Source organism: Pseudoliparis swirei, chromosome 21 (assembly GCF_029220125.1).
Source record: "Pseudoliparis swirei isolate HS2019 ecotype Mariana Trench chromosome 21, NWPU_hadal_v1, whole genome shotgun sequence".
Classification (NCBI taxonomy): domain Eukaryota; kingdom Metazoa; phylum Chordata; class Actinopteri; order Perciformes; family Liparidae; genus Pseudoliparis; species Pseudoliparis swirei.
In genome coordinates, this window is record NC_079408.1 from 17636228 (window position 1) to 17661381 (window position 25154).

The 25154-nt window shown below is 45.5% G+C and overlaps 1 protein-coding gene across 1 annotated transcript in view; it reads right to left on the reverse strand.

Annotated features, from left to right (window-relative positions):
- The window catches only part of LOC130212178 (disintegrin and metalloproteinase domain-containing protein 19-like), a 228721-nt gene that overhangs the window by 164155 nt on the left and 39412 nt on the right, over positions 1-25154 (reverse strand). Inside the window, exon 2 of the mRNA XM_056443316.1 lies at positions 15541-15620. Coding sequence (XP_056299291.1) covers positions 15541-15620 — 80 coding nt within the window. The remainder of the gene's footprint in view (positions 1-15540; positions 15621-25154) is intronic.

Here is a 25154-nt window from a genome sequence, read left to right on the forward strand (position 1 = left end):
CCTAACCTTAACCATTAGAGGTCAATACCTAACCTTAACCATTGGAGGTCAATGCCTAACCTTAACCATTGGAGGTCAATACCTAACCTTAACCATTGGAGGTCAATGCCTAACCTTAACCATTGGAGGTCAATACCTAACCTTAACCATTGGAGGTCAATGCCTAACCTTAACCATTGGAGGTCAATGCCTAACCTTAACCATTGGAGGTCAATGCATAGCCTTAACCATTGGAGGTCAATACCTAACCTTAACCATTGGAGGTCAATACCTAACCTTAACCATTGGAGGTCAATGCCTAACCTTAACCATTGGAGGTCAATGCCTAACCTTAACCATTGGAGGTCAATACCTAACAAGAACCATTGGAGGTCAATGCCTAACCTGTAAGGTTCTGTTCTGTGTGTACTCTGTGTCTTCTCTGTGTCTCCTTGATTGTGTCATTCCCTGCATCTGCCCTCAGCCACTCTCATCTCGTTAATGTCTCATGTCATACACCTGTTTCCATGTCGTACACCTGTTTCCATGTCGTACACCTGTTTTCCCTCCTATATATTGTGCCACTCTTTCCCTTGTCTGTTGCTGGATTGTTGTCTTTTTTCCGTCGTCCTGTCTTTACCTGATCCTGCCTGTTTCGAACCTGCCTGCCTGCCCTGAACCCCGATTCTCTGCCTGCCCCTTTTTGGACTTTGTTGTTTTTTGTGTGGTAACGTTTGCCTCATTAAAGAGCGCCTTTTTGATAATCTACACTGACTCCTCGATTCCTCTGCACATGAGCTCCTGCACCTCGCTACCTGTGACATAGCCCTGACATAACCTTAACCATTGTAGGTCAATACCTAACCTTAACCATTGGATGCCAATGCCTTACTTTAACCATTTAAGGTCAATGCCGAATGGTAAAACATATTCTTTCTCTACTTGTCTCTATGATATTTACCTTGAGGTCTATTCTGATTGGGTCTGACGATCCCAGGGTCTTTTTGAAGTCTGCATTGACATTTGCAAGAACCACCATCGTTCCCAAACCTCAACAAAGGGCTTTGGATTTGAAACAGCACCTGAAGTAAATACTTTAGGTGGCAGGAGCGGGAAAACTTTGCATATATGTTTAATATTAATGTTTGGTTTGGCAGAGAACATTCATTGTGAGCATTTTCACATTATGTTAAGAGCACAATACAGGCGCTTATATATTTCTTTCAAATTTGGCCAAAGCTGGATGTATCCTAGGGAACAGAAGAAGGTTCTTTGTACATTTGATGGTGTTTTAGTGTGCTGCCTGTCGGTTGCTCGGCAGCCAGCACACTTATCTTGAAGGACAAATAGACATTACAGGAAGGTGCTTATCGTGAGAAAAGTGTTCTGATTCCTGCTGGTTGTCATGGTGAATCCATCAAAGAAGTGTTATTTGAGTGACTGTTTGGCATTCTGCTGTGCTCGTGTCAAACTCCATGTCTTTTGTGAGTCACGGTTGTGTGCGCCCTGGCATCTGCTTAAGGAGACCGCTCACTATTCAAACTAAAGATTTGCTTTGAAAACAAGTCCTTTCCCATTTGTGCTCCTTGAAATATCCCTAAACCCAGCCGACTGGCGTCTCCCTGCTCATTGTTGGAGACGTCTCAGTATTGTAAAGAGCGGCTGATCAAAGGAGCCTCTCCTCTGCTGTTGGATCAGCTGTAGACGCTCTGTGCCGACCCGCTGCGATCAAAACAAGACTCCCACTGGATCTATCCATGCTCTCTTCCCCTGCCGTGGAACATCTGTTAATGTCTCCCCTCCCACACCTTGCTCCACGCAAAATACTTCATTATATATCAACTGTAAATCCTTTTTTATCCTCTTTAATTTCTGATTTGAATGACAGGAGTGTGAGCGCCAGCAAAATAAATATCTGTGGATGTGTTGAAAAGCTTAGTTTAAGACCTTGAAGGTATTCTTTGTACCTCCAACATGCTATATTTAGATGGACCGAAAATCTTTCGTCTTTATCATGTCGTTGGATATATTTAGCCTCAAATAACAGCTTGTATTGGTGACTCAGATTAAGCACAATGGCCCAATTCATCGCAAAAGACATGATCAACAGTATTGAGGAGTAATTTGGGGTTCAGTGTCTTACCCATGGAACCTTCTGAAAGGTTGACTAATGAATCTCAGGGCTCCAGAGCTTTGAAACGTGTAACATGGGCTTCATCAGCACATGATGTTCTCTCATGGGAGTGTAGAGGTCGGATCATTCTCTTAATTCCCCTCTGCCTTTTGTTAACGTCAAGCATGAACGTTCATCCTTGAACTTGGAAATGGCCAATCTCATCCACATGCGTTAGATAATGTGACAAGGATACTTTTCACTAAATTAATACATTTCAATAAATTAACCTTGACGGTCAGGGACTCGCTACCTTTTCTCAATAAAACTAGTTGTTGGAGGGTTATTTTGATATATATATATATACTGTGTTTATATATAAATATACAGGACTGTCTCAGAAAATTAGAATATTGTGATAAAGTTCTTTATTTTCTGTAATGCAATTAAAAAAACAAAAATGTCATGCATTCTGGATTCATTACAAATCAACTGAAATATTGCAAGCCTTTTATTCTTTTAATATTGCTGATTATGGCTTACAGCTTAAGAAAACTCTAAAATCCTATCTCATAAAATTTTAATATTTCCTCAGACCAAGTAAAAAAAGATTTATAACAGCTGAGTGTTTGTCAAGGCTCAGGAAACCCTTGCAGGTGTTTCGAGTTAATTAGACAATTCAAGTGATTTGTTTAATACCCTACTAGTATACTTTTTCATGATATTCTAATATTTAGAGATAGGATATTTGAGTTTTCTTAAGCTGTAAGCCATAATCAGCAATATTAAAAGAATAAAAGGCTTGCAATATTTCAGTTGATTTGTAATGAATCCAGAATGCATGACATTTTTGTTCTTTTAATTGCATGACAGAAAATAAAGAACTTCATCACAATATTCTAATTCTCTGAGACAGTCCTGTATATATAAATATAGATATATTTATAAATATATACTGTCTATGTATATTTAAAAAAATACATATATATAAAAATAAATATATTTTTTTCTATAGAAGATCATCTTTCTGCATAAAGGACCAGATGGATGTTGGTATCAACAGCTACTGTGATGATATTTGGCATCTTGTCTGAAACATGTTGAATCGCCGTGTTATTAAAGTCTTTGGATTTGTCACATGTGAGTTCAGCAGTCTATCCAACATGTTACGAGGGACAATATTTTAGATTGTTAAGGGTCTAATGATGAAATATGACAAGATGTGTTGAAGCACTGCCTTCAGTAAAATTGGTAATACATAATGAATAACTAGAAGAACAGAGGAATGTTAATTGATGGAAGTCATTTCTTCGTAGAACATATTCTGATTGACAGTTGTGGAACCCTGGAGTGTTCATAGGGAATCCTGAATATGATCCAACAAACAATGAGGACGTCACATTAAAGTCCATCATCATATTCCACTAGGTGAAATCATCAACAGTCTTGTTTGATCTAAACATTATGAATATACTATAGTACCGACAGAGAAAAACAGAACATTCTCCTAAGAGAGAATTTACTGAAATTAATTGATCATCAGATTTATTTTGTATTTAGTTTGAGTGATTGATCGATTATTATTTTTTTTACTGACACATTGCTCTCCTTAATCTTAATGTTCCTTGTATGGTGTAGAGCACTTCTTTATTAATGCGGTTACACGTGTGTTGAGTCTCCGTCTGCCTGGACCTCCAGCCAGGAGACTTCAGAATGCCTAACGTTCACAGGATGATCAATTAATGATGATGTCACCGTGTACAGAGGCAAGTGCTCTCGTGTCGCGGCTGTTGCACTGAAGCTAATACGTCGCCTCATGAAGGCGAGGCAGAGAGGATGAATTCATCCAGACGGCTCACTCCAGTGTGACTGATCTCTGATGTCATCATCAGATACAGAATCATATCACAGCTGAATACAATTATTCATCAGGCTGCTGAGGGCCCCTCAGGAGCCCTCTGGACCCCTACCGGGTCCCTGATCTCTTGAAGAGCTTCTCTTGTGAGAACCAGACCCACAAGTCCAGACCTGCAGCAGGATGTGAACGAGGGATGAAGAAGACATGGTCTCCATGCTCCATGGAATATGAGAGGAGGGTTTCACAACCTGTGACGCTCCCCGAGACCCAGGACCAGAACACACAAGAGCACTTTGACCCCACTAAGATATCTATTTACTAACTGAAAAGAAGAACAACAACAACAAGACGAAGGGGAAGAACAAGAAGATGAAGAGGAAGGAGAAAAGAAGGAGGAGGAGGAGAACAAGGAGAAGAAAAGAAGAAAGAGAAGAGGGAGAAAAAGAAGAGGAAGACAAAGGAGAAGAACACGAACAAGAAGAAGAACAAGAACAAGGGGAAGATGAGAAGAAGACCAAGATGAAGAAGAGGAAGGAGAAGGAGAGAAACAAGGAGAACAAGAAGGAGAAGAACAAGAAGAGGAAGAACAACAACAACAACAACAACAGCCCAGGCAGCGCTGTGCTAAACAAAGCTTTTCGCTGTTCCAAGCTGCCCCAGGGAGGGTTTCTGGTCACAAGCTGGCAACCCGGAAGCTAAAGAGGCGTGCCGTGGAACACAGTGGCTCCACAGCAGAACATCTGGGTCCCGTTCGGACCGCTCAGACCTTTTCCACAGAACCCCGAGCCGTGTGAAAGACTTCCCATGAAGGACCTGTTCCTCGCCGTGTGAGGGATGAGGAGGAAGGACCCAGATCAGCCATTGCTCAACATCTCAACAACAACCACAGTTTCAGCACAGCTGTTGCCCAAGGGCACTAGGTCAGTGTCACTTCAGTTCATTAAAGGCAACACAGACGTCGGACTCGGAGGGGCGGCGCGTGGTGGACGGTCTGGAGGACAATCAGCAGACGTGAGCGTCTGTGGATCTCTCCGCCTCCTTCAGGCCTGGAGACGCTGCTCTGCTGCTTCAGTATTTTGATCAGCTGTCAATCGAACAGCTGGAGGCAGCGCTGGGATCGCTTTCATCTTCACTCTCTTTCTGATGGCGGACATTTTGATCTGACAGACTGTGGTAACAAGTCAGAATATCTCCAGCTAGAGACGCTTTCTCTGGCTCACTGAGGAGAAGGCGGAGCCTCAGCCGTTACTCGTACGGGAGAGAGGAGTGTTACGTTTTTAATTGGAAAAACGGTTTTCATTGATAACCAAAGAGGGTCTGCTTGTACGAGAGAATATTCACTCACCACGACATCTGTTACACAAAGGACAACCGGGCACGTACATGTTCAAAGTATTAGAATAAAGAAGTCAAATAGAAGTCAAGCAGTCTCAATAGACGGCACACAAAACACTCGGGAGGAGAAAAAGATCTCATATTGAAGAAGTTTTTTTAAATAATGAAAACTGCAACTAGTCACATATCTTTGAAAAGAAAAACGTTTATTGGCTCCAAATAGGAATGAAAAGCATTCTGGGGGATGTTAATCAGCTAATGGGATTCATTCTTTAGTGAACTCGATGAGCAACCTGAGTCTGCGAAATAACATACATATATATATATATATATATATATGGACATTTCTTTCTCTCTTTTATTATTTATTCCATTTTTATTATTTATTAAACATTTAATTATTTATTATATTTTTCGTATTTGTTTAAAAAAAATTTATTTATTAAATTATTTGTATTTATAAAATGTTTTGTATTTATGACGTGTATTATTTATTAAACATTTGATTATTTATTAAATCTTTATTATTTATTAAATTGTTATTATTTATGACATTATGTATTATTTATCAAATCTGTTCACCTGCTCTGGTCTCCTACAGCTGCTTGTGTTTGACAGCTTTCATATAACATTAAAAAAACAATAATTTCACACATTGTTCATATAGAATATTGATCAGTGCAGTTTAAAGTTTTGAATGGATAATAATAACAATAAATAATAATTTACACTGTCTAATTCATATTTAATAACCCCACTGATCTCAGTTACTGTGGCTGTTGAGAACAGGACGCTCAGACACTCTGGATATGTCCTCAGGCAATACGGGACCCTTTCAAACAGAAATAATCAATGAGGAGCTGCGTTGTTCGCTGTGAAGCTCCTTCCTGTCAGCTCTCCGAGGAGCTGTGTTGAAGAGTCAAACAATACTCACTGCGCGGACATGAGTGACGGTTTGTACAACACGCAGTGTGAAGCGTGGCAGCCCTTGTTCCCCAGAGATGTAGCCCCGCCCCCTGAATGTTCCCTTCTCCCGGCCCTCATTGTTCACAGGAGGACGGGCAGCTGGCGTTGTGTGCAGAGTGCCTCCACTCCGCATGATTCATAGCAAACACGGGGACAACGTCTGGACTGAGGAGGACCACATTTTTAAAAATGCACGGACACATTTTCCAGCTGCTCTCAGGTCCCTGACCCTGACGCCCGGCCGTGGATGATCCGGAGAGGAGGAGGAGGAGAGAGTGATGAAGGCTCTCCATGGAGCTACGCTTTGTGCAGCGGGACGTTGCCATGTTGGAACAGGAAATGACCAAATACAGCAGAGCACCCGTATGATGACATTATATATGTTGAGCATTCAACCCAACCACGAGGAAGAGGCCTCAACCCAAAGTACACACAGCCTCCTCTTCCTCTGCCGACCAATGAGCTGTGAGCAGAAACTAGACACACTCACATCTATTATTATTATTATTAGTTGTTGATTATCCGGTCAATTATCTTTAGCCCATCGGTTTGTCCCAAAGTGACCGAGCTTCAGTCTGATTTTGGTTTCGTCCAGTATGAAGCTAGAGTTGTGTCTTTATTACGCAAACAAACAAAAAAGGTTGAGAGATCATTTCTCATTTGTAAGTAAATTAATTGTTAGTTTGCTGATGAAACTACAATGTGCTCCTGCAAATCAAAAACATTTGCTCTAAAATTAAAATCGTTTGCTCTAAAATTAAAATCGTTTGCTCTCAAATTAAAAATGTTTGCTCTAAAATTAAAAACATTTGGTTTAAATAAACAACCTTCGCTCATAAAAAAACAACAAGAGTTGAGTTTGGACGTGGTGGGCGGGGCTTACGCTGCTGAATGAGCGAGGACTTTCTATTGGTGGGTTTGACTTGCTCTTGTCTCGCTGCGCTAACGAGAGGTCACGTTGTGTAATGAGAGATCTTCTCTCAAAACCTTTTTGTTTGTTTGCGGAGTAAAGACACAAATCTACCTTCATAGTCATGGCACGTTTGTAGGATTAAAAGAAATGGGCGGGGCTAAACCCCAAGGGAGGCGGCACCCCTGGGTGTGTTTTGGTGTGCAATTTTAGTTTGGGGCCCCGGAAAGCCATTGTTTGATGTCAATTGTTTGATCCATTGTTTCATATCCATTGTTGCATGTTCTTTGCTACATATCCATTGTTGCATGTCCATTGTTTCACGTCCATTGTTTCATATCCATTGTTTCATGTCCATTGCTGCATGTCCATTGTTTCACGTCCATTGTTTCATATCCATTGTTTCATGTCCATTGCTGCATGTCCATTGTTTCATGTCCATTGTTTCACATCCATTGTTTCATGCCCATTGTTGCATGTCCATTGTTTCACGTCCATTGTTTAATGCCCATTGTTTCATGTCCATCGTTTCATATCCATAGTTGCATGTCCATTGTTTCACGCCCATTGTTTCATGTCCAATATTTCATATCCATTGTTGCATGTCCATTGTTTCATGTCCATTATTTCATATCCATTGTTGCATGTCCATTGTTTCATGTCCATTATTTCATATCCATCGTTTCATATCCATTGTTGCATGTCCATTGTTTCATGCCCATTGTTTCACGTCCATTGTTTCACGTCCAATATTTCATATCCATAGTTTCATATCCATAGTTTCATATCCATTGTTTCACGTCCATTGTTTCATGTCCATTGTTTCACGTCCATTGTTGCATGTCCATTGTTTCATGTCCATTGTTCCACGTCCATTGTTTCATGTCCATAGTTTCATATCCATTGTTTCATATCCATTGTTCCACGTCCATAGTTTCATGTCCATAGTTTCATATCCATTGTTTCATATTCAATTCAATTCAATTCAGTTTATTTGTATTGCCCAATTTCACAAATTACAAATTTGTCTCGGAGTGCTTTACAATCTGTACACATAGACATCCCTGCCCCAAAACCTCACATCGGATCAGGAAAAACTCCCAAATAACCCTTCAGGGGGAAAAAAAGGGAAGAAACCTGCAGGAGAGCAACAGAGGAGGATCCCTCTCCAGGATGGACAGAACAATAGATGTAATGTGTACAGAAGGACAGATTTAGAGTTTAAATACATTCAATGAATATGACAGAGTGTATGAATAGTTCATAGTAGGCAAATTCCATTTGCACGTCCATTGTTGCATGCCCATTGTTTCATGTCCATTGTTTCATGTCCATTGTTCCACGTCCATAGTTTCATATCCATTGTTTCATGTCCATTGTTTCATGTCCATTATTTCATATCCATCGTTTCATATCCATAGTTTCATATCCATTGTTTCATGTCCATTGTTTCATGTCCATTGTTTCACGTCCATTGTTGCATGTCCATTGTTTCATGTCCATTGTTCCACGTCCATTGTTTCATGTCCATTGTTTCATATCCTTTGTTCCACGTCCATAGTTTCATGTCCATAGTTTCATATCCATAGTTTCATATCCATCGTTTCATATCCATAGTTTCATATTCATTGTTGCATGTCCATTGTTGCATGTCCATTGTTTCATGTCCATTATTGCATGTCCATTGTTTCACGTCCATTGTTTCATGCCCATTGTTGCATGTCCATTGTTTCACGTACATTGTTTAATGCCATTGTTTCATATCCATTATTTCATATCCATTTTTGCACGTCCATTGTTTCACGTCCATTGTTGCATGTCCATTGTTTCACGTCCATTGTTGCATGTCCATTGTTTCACGTCCATTGTTGCATGTCCATTGTTTCATGTCCATTATTTCATATCCATCGTTTCATATCCATAGTTTCATATCCATTGTTGCATGTCCATTGTTTCATGTCCATTATTGCATGTCCATTGTTTCATGTCCATTGTTGCATGCTGTAGCAGCTCCATGGCCACTACCCGTGGGTTTCCCCCCCCAGCACCAAGGATCAGCCCCGAACCACGAGGTTTTGTTGAACGCCATCATTTATTTGTCAGCAAACAACTCAGAAGCAGACCGCAAAACCTGCGCCTCTGCTCACTCCCCTTCCCTCCAGCTCTGCTGCCCTTTTATACAGGCAGCATCGGCTGCTGACTGATTGCCAATCAGTCAGAGCAGCTGACTGATTGTCAACCAGCCAGCAGCCGAGGCCAGATTGGGGACAGCTGCCACATATCCCCACCACCCGATTTAGGCCGGGGCTCCATCCGGCCTAACCTACTCCCCCTCCCCCCCCCATGAGATCTTGGGCGGAGGAGGGGGCTCTGGGGGACCGGGCTCGGGACGTGGGGGCTCTGGGGGACCGGGCTCGGGACGTGGGGGCTCGGGCGGGGGGGACGGGGAGCTGAAGCCCGCTGGGCCGGGGAACGGGGAGCCGGGACCGGCCGGGATGGAGCCGGAGCAGCGGTAGCTGGCACCTCCGACAGGGCCCGGGGATCCGGAGTCGGCCCTCCACCGACGGGTCGGCTCGGGGTTCGACGGCAGCTCCGACGGGTATTGGGGATCGGGGTTCGACGGCAGCTCCGACGGGTCCTGGACCTCGGAGGTCGGCAGCTCCGACGGGTCCTGGACCTCGGGAGTCGGCAGCTCCGACGGGTCCTGGACCTCGGGGGTCGGCAGCTCCGACGGCTCCTGGACCTCGGGAGTCGGCAGCTCCGACGGGTCCTGGACCTCGGAGGTCGGCAGCTCCGACGGGTCCTGGACCTCGGGGTTCGGCAGCTCCGACGGCTCCTGGGCCTCGGAGGTCGGCAGCTCCGACGGGTCCTGGACCTCGGAGGTCGGCAGCTCCGACGGGTCCTGGGCCTCGGAGGTCGGCAGCTCCGACGGGTCCTGGACCTCGGAGGTCGGCAGCTCCGACGGGTCCTGGGCCTCGGAGGTCGGCAGCTCCGACGAGTCCTGGATCTCGGAGGTCGGCAGCTCCGACGAGTCCTGGGCCTCGGAGGTCGGCAGCTCCGACGGGTCCTGGGCCTCGGAGGTCGGCAGCTCCGACGAGTCCTGGACCTCGGAGGTCGGCAGCTCCGACGGGTCCTGGGGAACGGGGTTCAACCGCAGAGCCGGCGGGACCAGGAGGGCCTTGAGGAACCGGCGGTTCTCCTCTGCCTGTGCCCGCCCCATCTCCTCAATTCTGGCCAGAATCTGGCCCAAGCTGCTCCTCAGCTCCTCCTCTGGTTTCCCAGACTCCATCCCTTCCAGGTGCTGGGTTTCCGGGGGCCCCACGTTGGGCTCCAGTGTAGCAGCTCCATGGCCACTACCCGTGGGTTTCCCCCCCCAGCACCAAGGATCAGCCCCGAACCACGAGGTTTTGTTGAACGCCATCATTTATTTGTCAGCAAACAACTCAGAAGCAGACCGCAAAACCTGCGCCTCTGCTCACTCCCCTTCCCTCCAGCTCTGCTGCCCTTTTATACAGGCAGCATCGGCTGCTGACTGATTGCCAATCAGTCAGAGCAGCTGACTGATTGTCAACCAGCCAGCAGCCGAGGCCAGATTGGGGACAGCTGCCACACATGCCCATTGTTTCATGTCCATTGTTTCATGTCCATTGTTCCACGTCCATTGTTTCATATCCATTGTTGCATGTCCATTGTTTCATGCCCATTGTTTCATGTCCATTGTTTCACGGCCATTGTTTCACATCCATTGTTTCATGCCCATTGTTTCATGTCCATTGTTTCACGTCCATTGTTTCACGTCCATTGTTTAGGACAGTTCATAAGTCAGAAAGTTGTGATGCTCTGTAGTTTTGCTTCATTCAGTCTATGAGAACACAATAGACATCATTTCAGGGTCATAGTGATACGTCATACTCATTATTTGGACACTATCACTGAGATAACGATGAACTGAAGCCCCCCTAAAATAGGCCTAACGACGCCCTGGACTCGTCTCACAAATTGTCCAAAAGAGAATCATTTTAAATGAATGTATAACCCAGAACAGTGTAAATCAATCCTTAAATGATGGGAATGCATTGTCCATCGACTGATCAATGCAAACTGGTCTCGTGGTTCAATGTGGGAATAGAACTGCAGTAAAATGACATTAAAAGACATAACACGGTTTCCATCCTTGTGGATGGTTCGTGTTCTCTGGCTTCAGAGAGACTCCTGCCGCTGTAGGCGTGAGCGCCACATTTCATTCCTTCCATTGTACTCGGACCGATATGTAACGCCACTGGAGGTCAATAAGAACTGAACCAAAGCAGAAAGAGGACGTTGATGATGGAAACATAAAAGACACGAGACGACGTTTTTACCGACTTGTGCAATCTGTGCGGCGCAGTGTAACCGTGGCGACAGCAGATGCCTGGGCTATCAGACAGGAAACACATCTGCTGGCTGTTTGCGGCTGATAAACACGGAAAGAAATATTGCGGCAGTCAAATTCACGTAAACAGAAGCATTTAAAATCGTGCTCCGGGTTGAGTCCTCGAGCCGAGAGCTTCCATCGAGGTCAGCTTCTCTTATTCTAACATGTGTGAGTTTATATTCCATTGTTGGACCAGGCTAATGCTTTATCTCTGTAGTGCCCTCTTGCTTTTCTGGAAAGAACCATTTCATCTGGTACTTACAGTAAAGAAACTAGGGGAAGGACTTTAGTTATTTGAGTTCATAATAAGATTATCAGAGGGATTTATTTGGAAGAACTTCTTAATTTAATCAATATTTGCCCCGATGCTGAGGCCAGAGCTCGGATCAAAGACATCAGCAGGAAGTTTCAATTAAAAAGGTATCTCCTCCGAGGTGGACGTGGCCCGCGGCGGCGGGAAGGAGGAAGGAAGGCGTGGTGAGGATACAGACGGCAGCTTCCTGCTGACTTTGCCCGACGCACACAGGAAGCAGAAAGCTAGGCGAGCGTACGGACGCCAGATGTCCACCGAGGGGAGAACAGACTGCGGAGAGACGAGCAGCATGCAAACATGTCGACATGTGGAGACGCCTGCTCGTGTGTTCACCACAGCGGGCGTGGACATCGGGAAGAAGAAGAAGAGAGAAAGTGTCTTGCAGCCTGAACGCAGTTTTGACAAAAGAATCATGAAACGAAACAACATTCTTCAGCCTTTAAATATCTATTACAGGTTGGGACTGTCTCTGGGACCACATGGCTGAGGCCGCTCAGGAGCTTCAACCTGTGAACGCCAACAGCTAAACAAGGCGAGAACCCCGGAGAACCCAGGAGAACCCACTGATGGCCAGTGAACCCTCTTCATCATGAGTCAGTGTTGTCCCGAGGGGAACATGGAGGTAAAGCCTTCTGCTCTCACGTAACCCAGAACAGGAAACTCTGGATTCCACATCCACGACGGCTGGAGGCTGAAGACCATAACGAGGAGTCACGTGGACATGACTCCGACTTGAAGAAGGAGAAAAGAAGTCGACTGAATGAACAGAACCCAGGTCTGCTGGACAACGTCTGTCACAATACAAATCTATGAAAGAACTAATAACACATCAGAGGGATGACCCCAGTCTACGTGTTTTAGTTTCGATTTCACGCTCCGTGACGTTTACTTTGATGAGTTCAAACCGCCGTCTGAGAGCATCAGAACTATCTCAGGAGATGACGGGTCATGTCTCTCCTCCCAGTGGTGGTACTCTCATCCTCCATACAGTGCTGTACGAGCCAGGAGGAGAACCTACCAGGTGTTCCAGGAGGAGCGAGATACACTCCATCGTCTGCAGGAGCACAAGGTGTCAACTGAACGTCTGCTGAACCAGAAATGATCCACGAGCTTCAAGCCTCAATCACGTGTTAGGGATCCATCCAGAGACTTTCTGATTGGCTGAGTGCACACCCGTGTGTCTGATGGGTCTACGGCCGGGCGACACAATCACGCTGATTGATGAGTGAACACAGCCGTCCAATGGGAGCCCAGCTTCCTCCTCAGGCGTAGAGGTGCTTCAATGGGCAGCTTTCTGAAAGCTTATCAGCTGAATCTTGGTGTGACTGTGTAATGTGCATGCAAGAGCTCACACACACACACACACACACTAACACACACACACACACACACACTCGTCTGCACCAGGTGTGTGTGCTCCCTAATCTCTGGGGTGAATGTCATCGCCATATCCAGTGTGCGCTCGCAAGGTGAGAGATAATCTAATCGCCACGGAAACAGAAAGCAGAGGTGTGTATGTGTGTGTGTGTGGGGGGGGGGGGGGGGTGCAGAGTTATGAGCTCACAGAGGGAGGCGGAGGAGGAGGACAGAGGCCACCGCGAAGTCTTTGAATTCCCCCCCCACCCCGACAAATAATTGAAGGACAAGAGACAGAGGATGAAGCTACGACAACAAATGGCGAGGGGCGGAGCCTCTGACACCGAGCCACAGACTGACAGGAGGCAGAAGGCCAGCAGACGTCCACTTCATGACTTCACCTTCTGGATGACGTCCTGAAAACAGACGCCTGTCGTCCAGAACACAGACGCGTGGATGGCAGTTATATCTGTGGCAGGTCGGGTCATAAACTGATGTGAGTAATGGCCGATGGGATGAAATAACACGTCATCAGGAGGAGGAGCAGGAGGGGCCACGAACTGTTGACTTCTCCTTCCTCAAGTCCAGAAGGGAGGTTAGTTCTGCTGCACCATCAGGAGGGAATCCACCAGCAGCCTATTGGTTTGGATCCCAGACTCCAGCCCTGAAGTGGCTCTTGAACGCACCACAAAGACGACCGTGATGCTGCGTCACTCCCAGGGTTGCGCAACACTTCTAATACAGAGGAAGTGCCTCCTCGTCATCCTCTAAAGGCCACGCAGTGTGAATGTGCTCCTCCTCCCACCTGTGTGCACTTGAAGAGCACAATGTGTGTGTGTGTGTGTGTGTGTGTGTGTGTGTGTGTGTGTGTGTGTGTGTGTGTGTGTGTGTGTGTGTGTGTGTGTGTGTGTGTGTGTGTGTGTGTGTGTGTGTGGTTTCGGAGACGGTCTGTGGGCTGAAGATGAGGTCGGTAAAAAGCCTCCATAGAATAACAATAATACCCCAGACGTCGTTGCTCTGTCCATTTGGCCGGACAGTGAGTGACTGAAGGACCACGAGATAAAAGAGAGAAGATAAGGATGTGTCATGTGATGAGGAACAACCAATCAGAACGGGCAGATATCTTTTCTTTCTTCCATAAATAATTGTAAACCGAGCTTATAGTTAGGGCTGAATCAGGTTCACCTGGTCCAGCCCCTTGATATGCTGCTATAGGCTTATAGCTGCCGGGGGACGTTTAGGATGCACTGAGCACCTATCTCCTCTTTTCTCTCAATCACACGTTACTAACTCTGCTTTCTCCCCGGAGTCCTTTTGACTTCACGTCTCATGGGGTCATCGGACCCTATGAGACGGCATAGATCCTATCTGCTGATGGATCATCAAGGTCTGGGTCGTGGAATATGCCGACTACCAACTATTCACACACTGTCATATTCATTGATTGTGTTGTTACTGTGTTTTAATTTGTGTGTAATGATTCCTTCTGTACACATTACATCTATTGTTCTGTCCATCCTGGAGAGGGATCCTCCTCTGTTGCTCTCCTGAAGGTTTCTTCCCTTTTTTCCCCCTGAAGGGTTGTTTGGGAGTTTTTCCTGATCCGATGTGAGGTTCTGGGACAGGGATGTCTATGTGTACAGATTGTAAAGCACAAATTTCTAATTTGTGAAAATGGGCTATAAAAATAAAAATCATGGTTCAAAATCATCTCAGAGAACACTTTGAATCTGTAGACTACTGCCTAATAGTGTTATTACTGCCTAATAGTCTTATTATTGCCTAATAGTCTTATTATTGACTTCTTTATGACAATTAAATATATTTATTCATTTTTAACAATGGTTTAAATGTCATTCTCTTGTAAATGCTCCTGGGTTTCAGTCAGTGAGGCAGATATTGGCCCTTAATAACGTCTCCATGTCGTCTCTCCGAGGCCACGTGGATAAATCGATGAAAGCGGCGTGACGGACGTTTTTAAACGCATCGTGAGAACGGCCCGTAAGAATGTAGTGATGATGTCATGTGTCAGCTGCTGAGCCACGGTGTACGGCTGTGTTATGGATGGACACGTGGGGTCACGACCCCGGAGAGGCGTATGGAAACATGGCGTCCAACAACACTTTCATCTTGACACATGTAATCAGCCCCGCCGGCGCTTCCTGTTTGCAGCCAGAAGACACCGACGCAATCACAAGCGCCCGGAGGCGAGGCCGCTGGGGGGGGGGGGGGGGGGCGTTTGATGTCAGGGACACGGAGATGGGGTAAAGGGAGAAAGGTGGAGGAGACGCCTGACCTGGGTGGAGCTGCCGGCCTCCCTCCTGCTCCCGTCTGGAGACAGCCAGCGTGCCGTCACCGTCCGGCCCCCCCGCTGCCCTGCAGGACACAAAGCAGGACGGACATGAAGGACATGAGAGGCAGTTTGGATATAAAGACAGAAACATGGCGTTACATGGGAGCTGCTATGTGATTGGTTGAAAATGAGGGCGACATCTGATTGGCTACAGATAGTTCTACGTTGACAAGAAAACACATGTGCGAGTCGAGCCACAGCAGGGGGGTCTCAAAGACACAAACATGTGGAGCCATCCACAAACAAATGGTCATTTATTTATGTGCATTGGGACGTATTTGTGAATCCTTCTGTGTGCATGTGTGAGCCTGTGTGTGTATGTGTATTTGTGAGCCTGTGTGTGTGTGTGTATTTGTGAGCCTGTGTGTGTGTGTGTATTTGTGAGCCTGTGTGTGTGTGTGTATTTGTGAGCCTGTGTGTGTGTGTGTATTTGTGAGCCTGTGTGTGTGTATTTGTGAGCCTGTGTGTGTGTGTGTATTTGTGAGCCTGTGTGTGTGTGTATTTGTGAGCCTGTGTGTGTGTGTATTTGTGAGCCGGTGTGTGTGTGTGTATTTGTGAGCCTGTGTGTGTGTGTATTTGTGAGCCTGTGTGTGTGTGTGTATTTGTGAGCCTGTGTGTGTGTGTATTTGTGAGCCTGTGTGTGTGTGTATTTGTGAGCCTGTGTGTGTGTGTATTTGTGAGCCTGTGTGTGTGTGTGTATTTGTGAGCCTGTGTGTGTGTGTATTTGTGAGCCTGTGTGTGTGTGTGTATTTGTGAGCCTGTGTGTGTGTGTGTATTTGTGAGCCTGTGTGTGTATGTGCATTATGGAGGCTGATCTGACCCCGTAGTCACGATGCAATCGTCAGAGAAACTCCATCCATTGATGAACGCGATTGGCTGGTCAATCACTTTAATCTGTTCACACAATGAGGAGGAAAACCAAACTTCAGAGAGAACATATTAATGTTGAGAGTAGGCCAGACGCTGATAATCATGTGTCCATCTTTGTAGTCAGAAGACAGAAATAGCTTCTGACTACAGACGGAGGAATATAAAAAGCTTGATCCCGAAAAGAAAAAAATACAATTCTGTTCTGCAACTTTTTTTCGCCACTTGGGGGAAGCAGAAACACGGCGTGAACGCCACGTTGACCTATGGTGACCTTCTCAGTTGATACAGTGACACCAGCTGATCTGCTGTCTGCTGTTTGACCTTTGACCTTAAAGCCACATACGCTTGAAGATGAAGGTGGCTGGGCCCTTCGTCTCCTGCTGGACTTGAGTCAACGTGCCGATGCAGAATAATGGATCCCGTTGTCACCGAGCAAGGACCTCTACGGGATGACTAGATTAGCTCGGATGAATCATGAGCCCACTTCAAACTGACAAAAAAACACTTCTACAGACGGGGGATTTAAAGGAGAGTGATTCATGTGCGTCAGCCTGTGCCTGAACACAACACTGTCACAGATAGATAGTCTGTAGTCCTTTCCAGAAACAGGGCCTGAACACAACACTGTCACCGATAGATAGTCTGTAGTCCTTTCCAGAAACAGGGCCTGAACACAACACTGTCACAGATAGATAGTCTGTAGTCCTTTTCAGAGACAGGGCCTGAACACAACACTGTCACCGATAGATAGTCTGTAGTCCTTTCCAGAAACAGGGCCTGAACACAACACTGTCACAGAGAGATAGTCTGTAGTCCTTTTCAGAGACAGGGCCTGAACACAACACTGTCACAGATAGTCTGTAGTCCTTTCCAGAGACGGGGCCTGAACACAACACTGTCACCAATAGATAGTCTGTAGTCCTTTCCAGAGACGGGGCCTGAACACAACACTGTCACCGATAGATAGTCTGTAGTCCTTTTCAGAGACAGGGCCTGAACACAACACTGTCACCGATAGATAGTCTGTAGTCCTTTTCAGAGACAGGGCCTGAACACAACACTGTCACAGATAGTCTGTAGTCCTTTCCAGAGACGGGGCCTGAACACAACACTGTCACAGATAGTCTGTAGTCCTTTCCAGAGACGGGGCCTGAACACAACACTGTCACCGATAGATAGATAGATAGATAGCCATTAAAGACAATCAATAATCGTCTAGAGTCTACGAACACGGCCATTACCCGGCAGCGGTAGTACCATGTGTCTCTATTGTCCCTGGAACAATGTATCCTGCATCACAGCAAGTGAAGAAGAGCAGGACCCAGAAACATGGCCCTGATGTTCAGTCTGTGTGACACTGAAGGTCACATGACCCACGAAGCCAGTTGGATATCTGAGATGTCGAGGGGAGCATCCCATAGAACAAGCTACAGTATTGTGTATGTGTGAAGATTGTGTCCGACTATTTACTTCAGTTGTTGATTTATATTGTCCTTAAATATTTTACATGATCCAGTCACACTTGGATAAAACAGTCAATATTGTAAAACTCAAAATAAAATCTGAATATGAGAATAATTTAGACCTTGAATATTTGTGTATTTTTTGCACTGTAGTCCAGGCATGTTGCCAACCTCCGTGTGTGGACTCTTATCTATGAAGGTCCACCCAAGTCATGTCTCACATTTACACACTATGATTTACACACTGTGATGTACACACTGATGTACACACTATGATTTACACACTGTGATGTACACACTGTGATCTACACACTGTGATGTACACACTGTGATTTACACACTGTGATCTACACACTGTGATGTACACACTGTGATCTACACACTGTGATGTACACACTGTGATTTACACACTGTGATCTACACACTGTGATGTACACACTGTGATGTACACACTGTGATCTACACACTGTGATGTACACACTGTGATCTACACACTGTGATGTACACACTATGATTTACACACTGTGATCTACACACTGTGATGTACACACTGTGATCTACACACTGTGATTTACACACTGTGATCTACACACTGTGATGTACACACTGTGATGTACACACTGTGATCTACACACTGTGATGTACACACTGTGATCTACACACTGTGATGTACACATTGATTTACACACTATGATTTACACACTGTGATGTAAACACTATGATTTACACACTGATGTACACACTGTGATCTACAAACTGTGATGTACACACTGTGATGTACACACTATGATTTACACACTGATGTACACACTGTGATCTACACACTGTGATGTACACACTGTGATCTACACACTGTGATCTACACACTGTGATGTACACACTGTGATCTACACACTGTGATGTACACACTGTGATTTACACACTGATGTACACACTGTGATCTACACGCTGTGATGTACACACTGTGATCTACACACTGTGATGTACACACTGTGATTTACACACTGTGATGTACACACTGATTTACACACTATGATTTACACACTGTGATGTACACACTGATTTACACACTATGATTTACACACTGTGATGTACACACTGTGATGTACACACTGTGATGTACACACTGATGTACACACTGATGTACACACTGTGATTTACACTGAATTTACCAAACACAGCTGACTCCAGACAGAACATGATGGATTGTGTTTTATTTGAGCCGATATGATGCATTAATAAGCTCGGATGCCTCTGATCGTGCTTCAAAGGATGAGCTGGGACGTCTCTATTAATAGTGGGCGGCCTTAAAGATGCACAAATTGCCTGGGACTATAATCAAATGGTTATTTGCATAAAAACACAACTCAAATGATTGGAAAAAACATTATTGGATTCATATTTAAATATTCGCTTTGAATTAAAAATATATCTTACCATTAGTAGTTTTAATGTCGTATTATAAGCTGCTCAGAGCTCGTGTTTGGAAGTGGAAAAATCAGGCACATATTGTCTCAAAAAGATGCAGAAAAATTGGTTCACGCGTTCGTTACTTCCAGACTGGATTACTGCAACTCCTTATTATCAGGCTGCTCTAATAAGTCTCTTAGGTAAACTCCTTATTATCAGGCTGCTCTATACGTCTCTTAGGTCAACTCCTTATTATCAGGCTGCTCTATAAGTCTCTTAGGTCAACTCCTTATTATCAGGCTGCTCTAATAAGTCTCTTAGGTCAACTCCTTATTATCAGGCTGCTCTATAAGTCTCTTAGGTCAACTCCTTATTATCAGGCTGCACTATAAGTCTCTGAGGTCAACTCCTTATTATCAGGCTGCTCTAATAAGTCTCTTAGGTCAACTCCTTATTATCAGGCTGCTCTATAAGTCTCTGAGGCCAACTCCTTATTATCAGGCTGCTCTAATAAGTCTCTATAGTCAACTCCTTATTATCAGGCTGCTCTAATAAATCTCTTAGGTCCCTCCAGTTGATCCAGAATGCTGCAGCTCGTATTCTCACTAAAACTAAGAACAGAGATCACATCACTCCTGCACTAGCTGCTCTGCACTGGCTCCCAGTAAAATCAAGAATCACTTTTAAAATTCTTCTCTTAACCTACAAAGCCTTGATTGGTGATGCACCATCATATCTTAAGGAGCTTGTAGTACCATATTGCCCCACTAGAGAGCTACGCTCACTAAATGCGGGACTACTTGTAGTTCCTAGAGTCTTAAAAGTAGAATGGGAGCCAGAGCCTTTAGTTATCAAGCTCCTCTTTATGGAACCAGCTTCCAATTTCAGTCCGGGAGGCAGACACAGTCACCTCGTTTAAGAGTAGACTTAAGACCTTCCTCTTTGACAGAGCTTATAGTTAGGGCTGAATCAGGTTCACCTGGTCCAGCCCCTTGATATGCTGCTATAGGCTTATAGCTGCCGGGGACGTTAGGATGCACTGAGTACCTATCTCCTCTTTTTCTCTCCTTAAGGATGAATTTTCATCTCTCAATCACACGTTACTAACTCTGCTTTCTCCCGAGTCCTTGACTTCACGTCTCATGGGGTCATCGGACCCTATGAGACGGCATAGATCCTATCTGCCTGATGGATCATCGAGGTCTGGGTCGTGGAATTCCTGCTCCTGACTACGCCACTGTCCTGTTGAGACTCCGCCCACTGTTGAGACTCCGCCCACTCCTCCTCCCCACCGCCATCTGCCTGATGGATCGTGGAGGTCTCCATCGTGGAATATGCCTACTATGAACTATTCATACTCTCTGTCACATTCATTGAATGTATTTTAACTCTAAATCTGTCCTTCTGTACACATTACATCTGTTGCATCCTGGAGAGGGATCCTCCTCTGTTCTCTCCTGAAGGTTTCTTCCCTTTTTTTCCCCTGAAGGGTTATTTGGGAGTTTTTCCTGGTCCGATGTGAGGTTTTGGGGCAGGGAGGTCTATGTGTACAGATTGTAAAGCACTCCGAGACAAATTTGTAATTTGTGAAATTGGGCTATACAAATAAACTGAATTGAATTGGAACAGTTCATAATTTCCTCGCTTATGTCTATTTTTAAAATATTTTCTGTCTTATTTAGGTTTCCACACCAAAAACTAAATTTTACAAGATTGCATTTGAACACACCGCGATGGTTACAAGTTGCATTGGCCCAGTGCTGGTTTTACAGAACGAAGGCATCACATTGAAGTGGACGTGACCGTGACAGCACAGAGGTCATCAGCTGATTACCGGTCACTGGGACTGTTATGTGTTGGTATGGAGATTGAACCCAAACACAGACTGACAACAGCTTGACTTCAACCAGATCTCTTTATTCCAAAAACAAGGACAAGGCAAAACAGAATAACAAAAATGCAGGGGTCTGGGACCAAAGTCTCTTGCTCCGAGGTCGGGAGGGAAGCTCGACCGAACACTCAAAAAAAAGGAAAACAGTTAAAGTTGGCTCCTCACTCAGGTGACGACCGTGTCTCTACACTGAGTGGGAAAAAAAAAAAAAAAGTACAGGTTACGGAGTAACGACGGGAAGAAAGACTCACAGGGCGAGTGGCCGTACGGACTGGCTTCAGGTAGGTAATAATAAGACTATTCTTTGAATTCTTATTTCTTTGTGGTTACTTCTTGTTATTATATATTTTTTAACAACTATAAACAATTATATTATATATATTCTTAATTATTAGTTTTTCTATAATTCAAAATTATATATTTTGATTTTTCTTGTGTATTTTTGTTGAGTACAGGCAATACAGACAACACAATACACACAACAAAGAACAAAATCAAAACGTTTTTACATTATCAGAATTATTAGAGGACATTATGGGGCCTGTGTTGCCCCTCTAGTGACATCAGGGGCAACATTAGATTTCTAAGGGGCAGCTTTGCCCTTTGACCTGGTAGTTTCCGACTCTGCTGACATGTCACGTCACTGTCAGAGTCGCTGGGTTTCAATCGGCTGCCGATCACTTCTGAGGTCCTGCAGAACGCTGCTTTCTGCTCCTTGACTCACATGCTGGAATACGTCTGCTTCCTGCTCCTTGACTCACATGCTCGAATACGTCTGCTTCCTGCTCAGTGACTCACATGCTGGAATACGTCTGCTTCCTGCTCAGTGACTCACATGCTGGAATACGTCTGCTTTCTGCTCCTTGACTCACATGCTGGAATACGTCTGCTTCCTGCTCAGTGACTCACATGCTCGAATACGTCTGCTTCCTGCTCAGTGACTCACATGCTGGAATACGTCTGCTTCCTGCTCAGTGACTCACATGCTGGAATACGTCTGCTTCCTGCTCAGTGACTCACATGCTGGAATACGTCTGCTTTCTGCTCCTTGACTCACATGCTGGAATACGTCTGCTTCCTGCTCAGTGACTCACATGCTGGAATACGTCTGCTTTCTGCTCAGTGACTCACATGCTGGAATACGTCTGCTTCCTGCTCAGTGACTCACATGCTGGAATACGTCTGCTTCCTGCTCAGTGACTCACATGCTGGAATACGTCTGCTTCCTGCTCAGTGACTCACATGCTGGAATACGTCTGCTTCCTGCTCAGTGACTCACATGCTTGAATACGTCTGCTTCCTGCTCAGTGACTCACATGCTGGAATACATCTGCTTCCTGCTCAGTGACTCACATGCTGGAATACGTCTGCTTTCTGCTCCTTGACTCACATGCTGGAATACGTCTGCTTTCTGCTCAGTGACTCACATGCTGGAATACGTCTGCTTTCTGCTCCTTGACTCACATGCTGGAATACGTCTACTTCCTGCTCAGTGACGCACATGCTGGAATACGTCTGCTTTCTGCTCCTTGACTCACATGCTGGAATACGTCTGCTTTCTGCTCCTTGACTCACATGCTGGAATACGTCTACTTCCTGCTCAGTGACGCACATGCTGGAATACGTCTGCTTTCTGCTCCTTGACTCACATGCTGGAATACGTCTGCTTTCTGCTCAGTGACTCACATGCTGGAATACGTCTGCTTTCTGCTCAGTGACTCACATGCTGGAATACGTCTGCTTTCTGCTCCTTGACTCACATGCTGGAATACGTCTGCTTCCTGCTCAGTGACTCACATGCTGGAATACGTCTGCTTTCTGCTCAGTGACTCACATGCTGGAACACGCCTGCTTCCTGCTCAGTGACTCACATGCTGGAATACGTCTGCTTCCTGCTCAGTGACTCACATGCTGGAATACGTCTGCTTTCTGCTCAGTGACTCACATGCTGGAATACGTCTGCTTTCTGCTCAGTGACTCACATGCTGGAATACGTCTGCTTCCTGCTCAGTGACTCACATGCTGGAATACGTCTGCTTCCTGCTCAGTGACTCTCATGCTGGAATACGTCTGCTTTCTGCTCCTTGACTCACATGCTGGAATACGTCTGCTTTCTGCTCCTTGACTCACATGCTGGAATACGTCTGCTTCCTGCTCAGTGACTCACATGCTGGAATACGTCTGCTTTCTGCTCAGTGACTCACATGCTGGAATACGTCTGCTTTCTGCTCCTTGACTCACATGCTGGAATACGTCTGCTTTCTGCTCCTTGACTCACATGCTGGAATACGTCTGCTTTCTGCTCAGTGACTCACATGCTGGAATACGTCTGCTTCCTGCTCAGTGACTCACATGCTGGAATACGTCTGCTTTCTGCTCAGTGACTCACATGCTGGAATACGTCTGCTTTCTGCTCCTTGACTCACATGCTGGAATACGTCTGCTTTCTGCTCAGTGACTCACATGCTGGAATACGTCTGCTTCCTGCTCAGTGACTCACATGCTGGAATACGTCTGCTTCCTGCTCAGTGACTCACATGCTGGAATACGTCTGCTTCCTGCTCAGTGACTCACATGCTGGAATACGTCTGCTTCCTGCTCAGTGACTCACATGCTGGAATACGTCTGCTTTCTGCTCAGTGACTCACATGCTGGAATACGTCTGCTTTCTGCTCAGTGACTCACATGCTGGAATACGTCTGCTTTCTGCTCAGTGACTCACATGCTGGAATACGTCTGCTTTCTGCTCAGTGACTCACATGCTGGAATCGCCTGCTTTCTGCTCCTTGACTCACATGCTGGAATACGTCTGCTTCCTGCTCAGTGACTCACATGCTGGAATACGTCTGCTTCCTGCTCAGTGACTCACATGCTGGAATACGTCTGCTTCCTGCTCAGTGACTCACATGCTGGAATACGTCTGCTTCCTGCTCAGTGACTCACATGCTGGAATACGTCTGCTTTCTGCTCCTTGACTCACATGCTGGAATACGTCTGCTTTCTGCTCAGTGACTCACATGCTGGAATACGTCTGCTTCCTGCTCAGTGACTCACATGCTGGAATACGTCTGCTTCCTGCTCAGTGACTCACATGCTGGAATACGTCTGCTTTCTGCTCCTTGACTCACATGCTGGAATACGTCTGCTTTCTGCTCAGTGACTCACATGCTGGAATACGTCTGCTTCCTGCTCAGTGACTCACATGCTGGAATACGTCTGCTTTCTGCTCAGTGACTCACATGCTGGAATACGTCTGCTTTCTGCTCAGTGACTCACATGCTGGAATACGTCTGCTTTCTGCTCCTTGACTCACATGCTGGAATACGTCTGCTTTCTGCTCAGTGACTCACATGCTGGAATACGTCTGCTTCCTGCTCCTTGACTCACATGCTGGAATACGTCTGCTTTCTGCTCCTTGACTCACATGCTGGAATACGTCTGCTTCCTGCTAAGTGACTCACATGCTGGAATACGTCTGCTTTCTCCTCAGTGACTCACATGCTGGAATACGTCTGCTTCCTGCTAAGTGACTCACATGCTGGAATACGTCTGCTTTCTCCTCAGTGACTCACATGCTGGAATACGTCTGCTTTCTGCTCCTTGACTCACATGCTGGAATACGTCTGCTTTCTGCTCAGTGACTCACATGCTGGAATACGTCTGTGTTTCAAAGTTAAAGTGGCACTCTCAGTCAACGGAGCGCACAAACCAAAACTCCCCGCCGAGCAAACACTTCTCTCCCTTACGCCCGTGTAAGCCGGGCTCAGAGCCCACTGTGAAAGTCCATCACGCTGCTGTATCAAGTCACCACAGGCCTCCGCCATGTTCTTGTCACATATGCTCCTGAAAAGCAATTGAATTCCACCGTGAAAGGCACTCGTCACTCTCTCTCTGTGGCTCTCGTAATCCATTAAGCTCTCTCG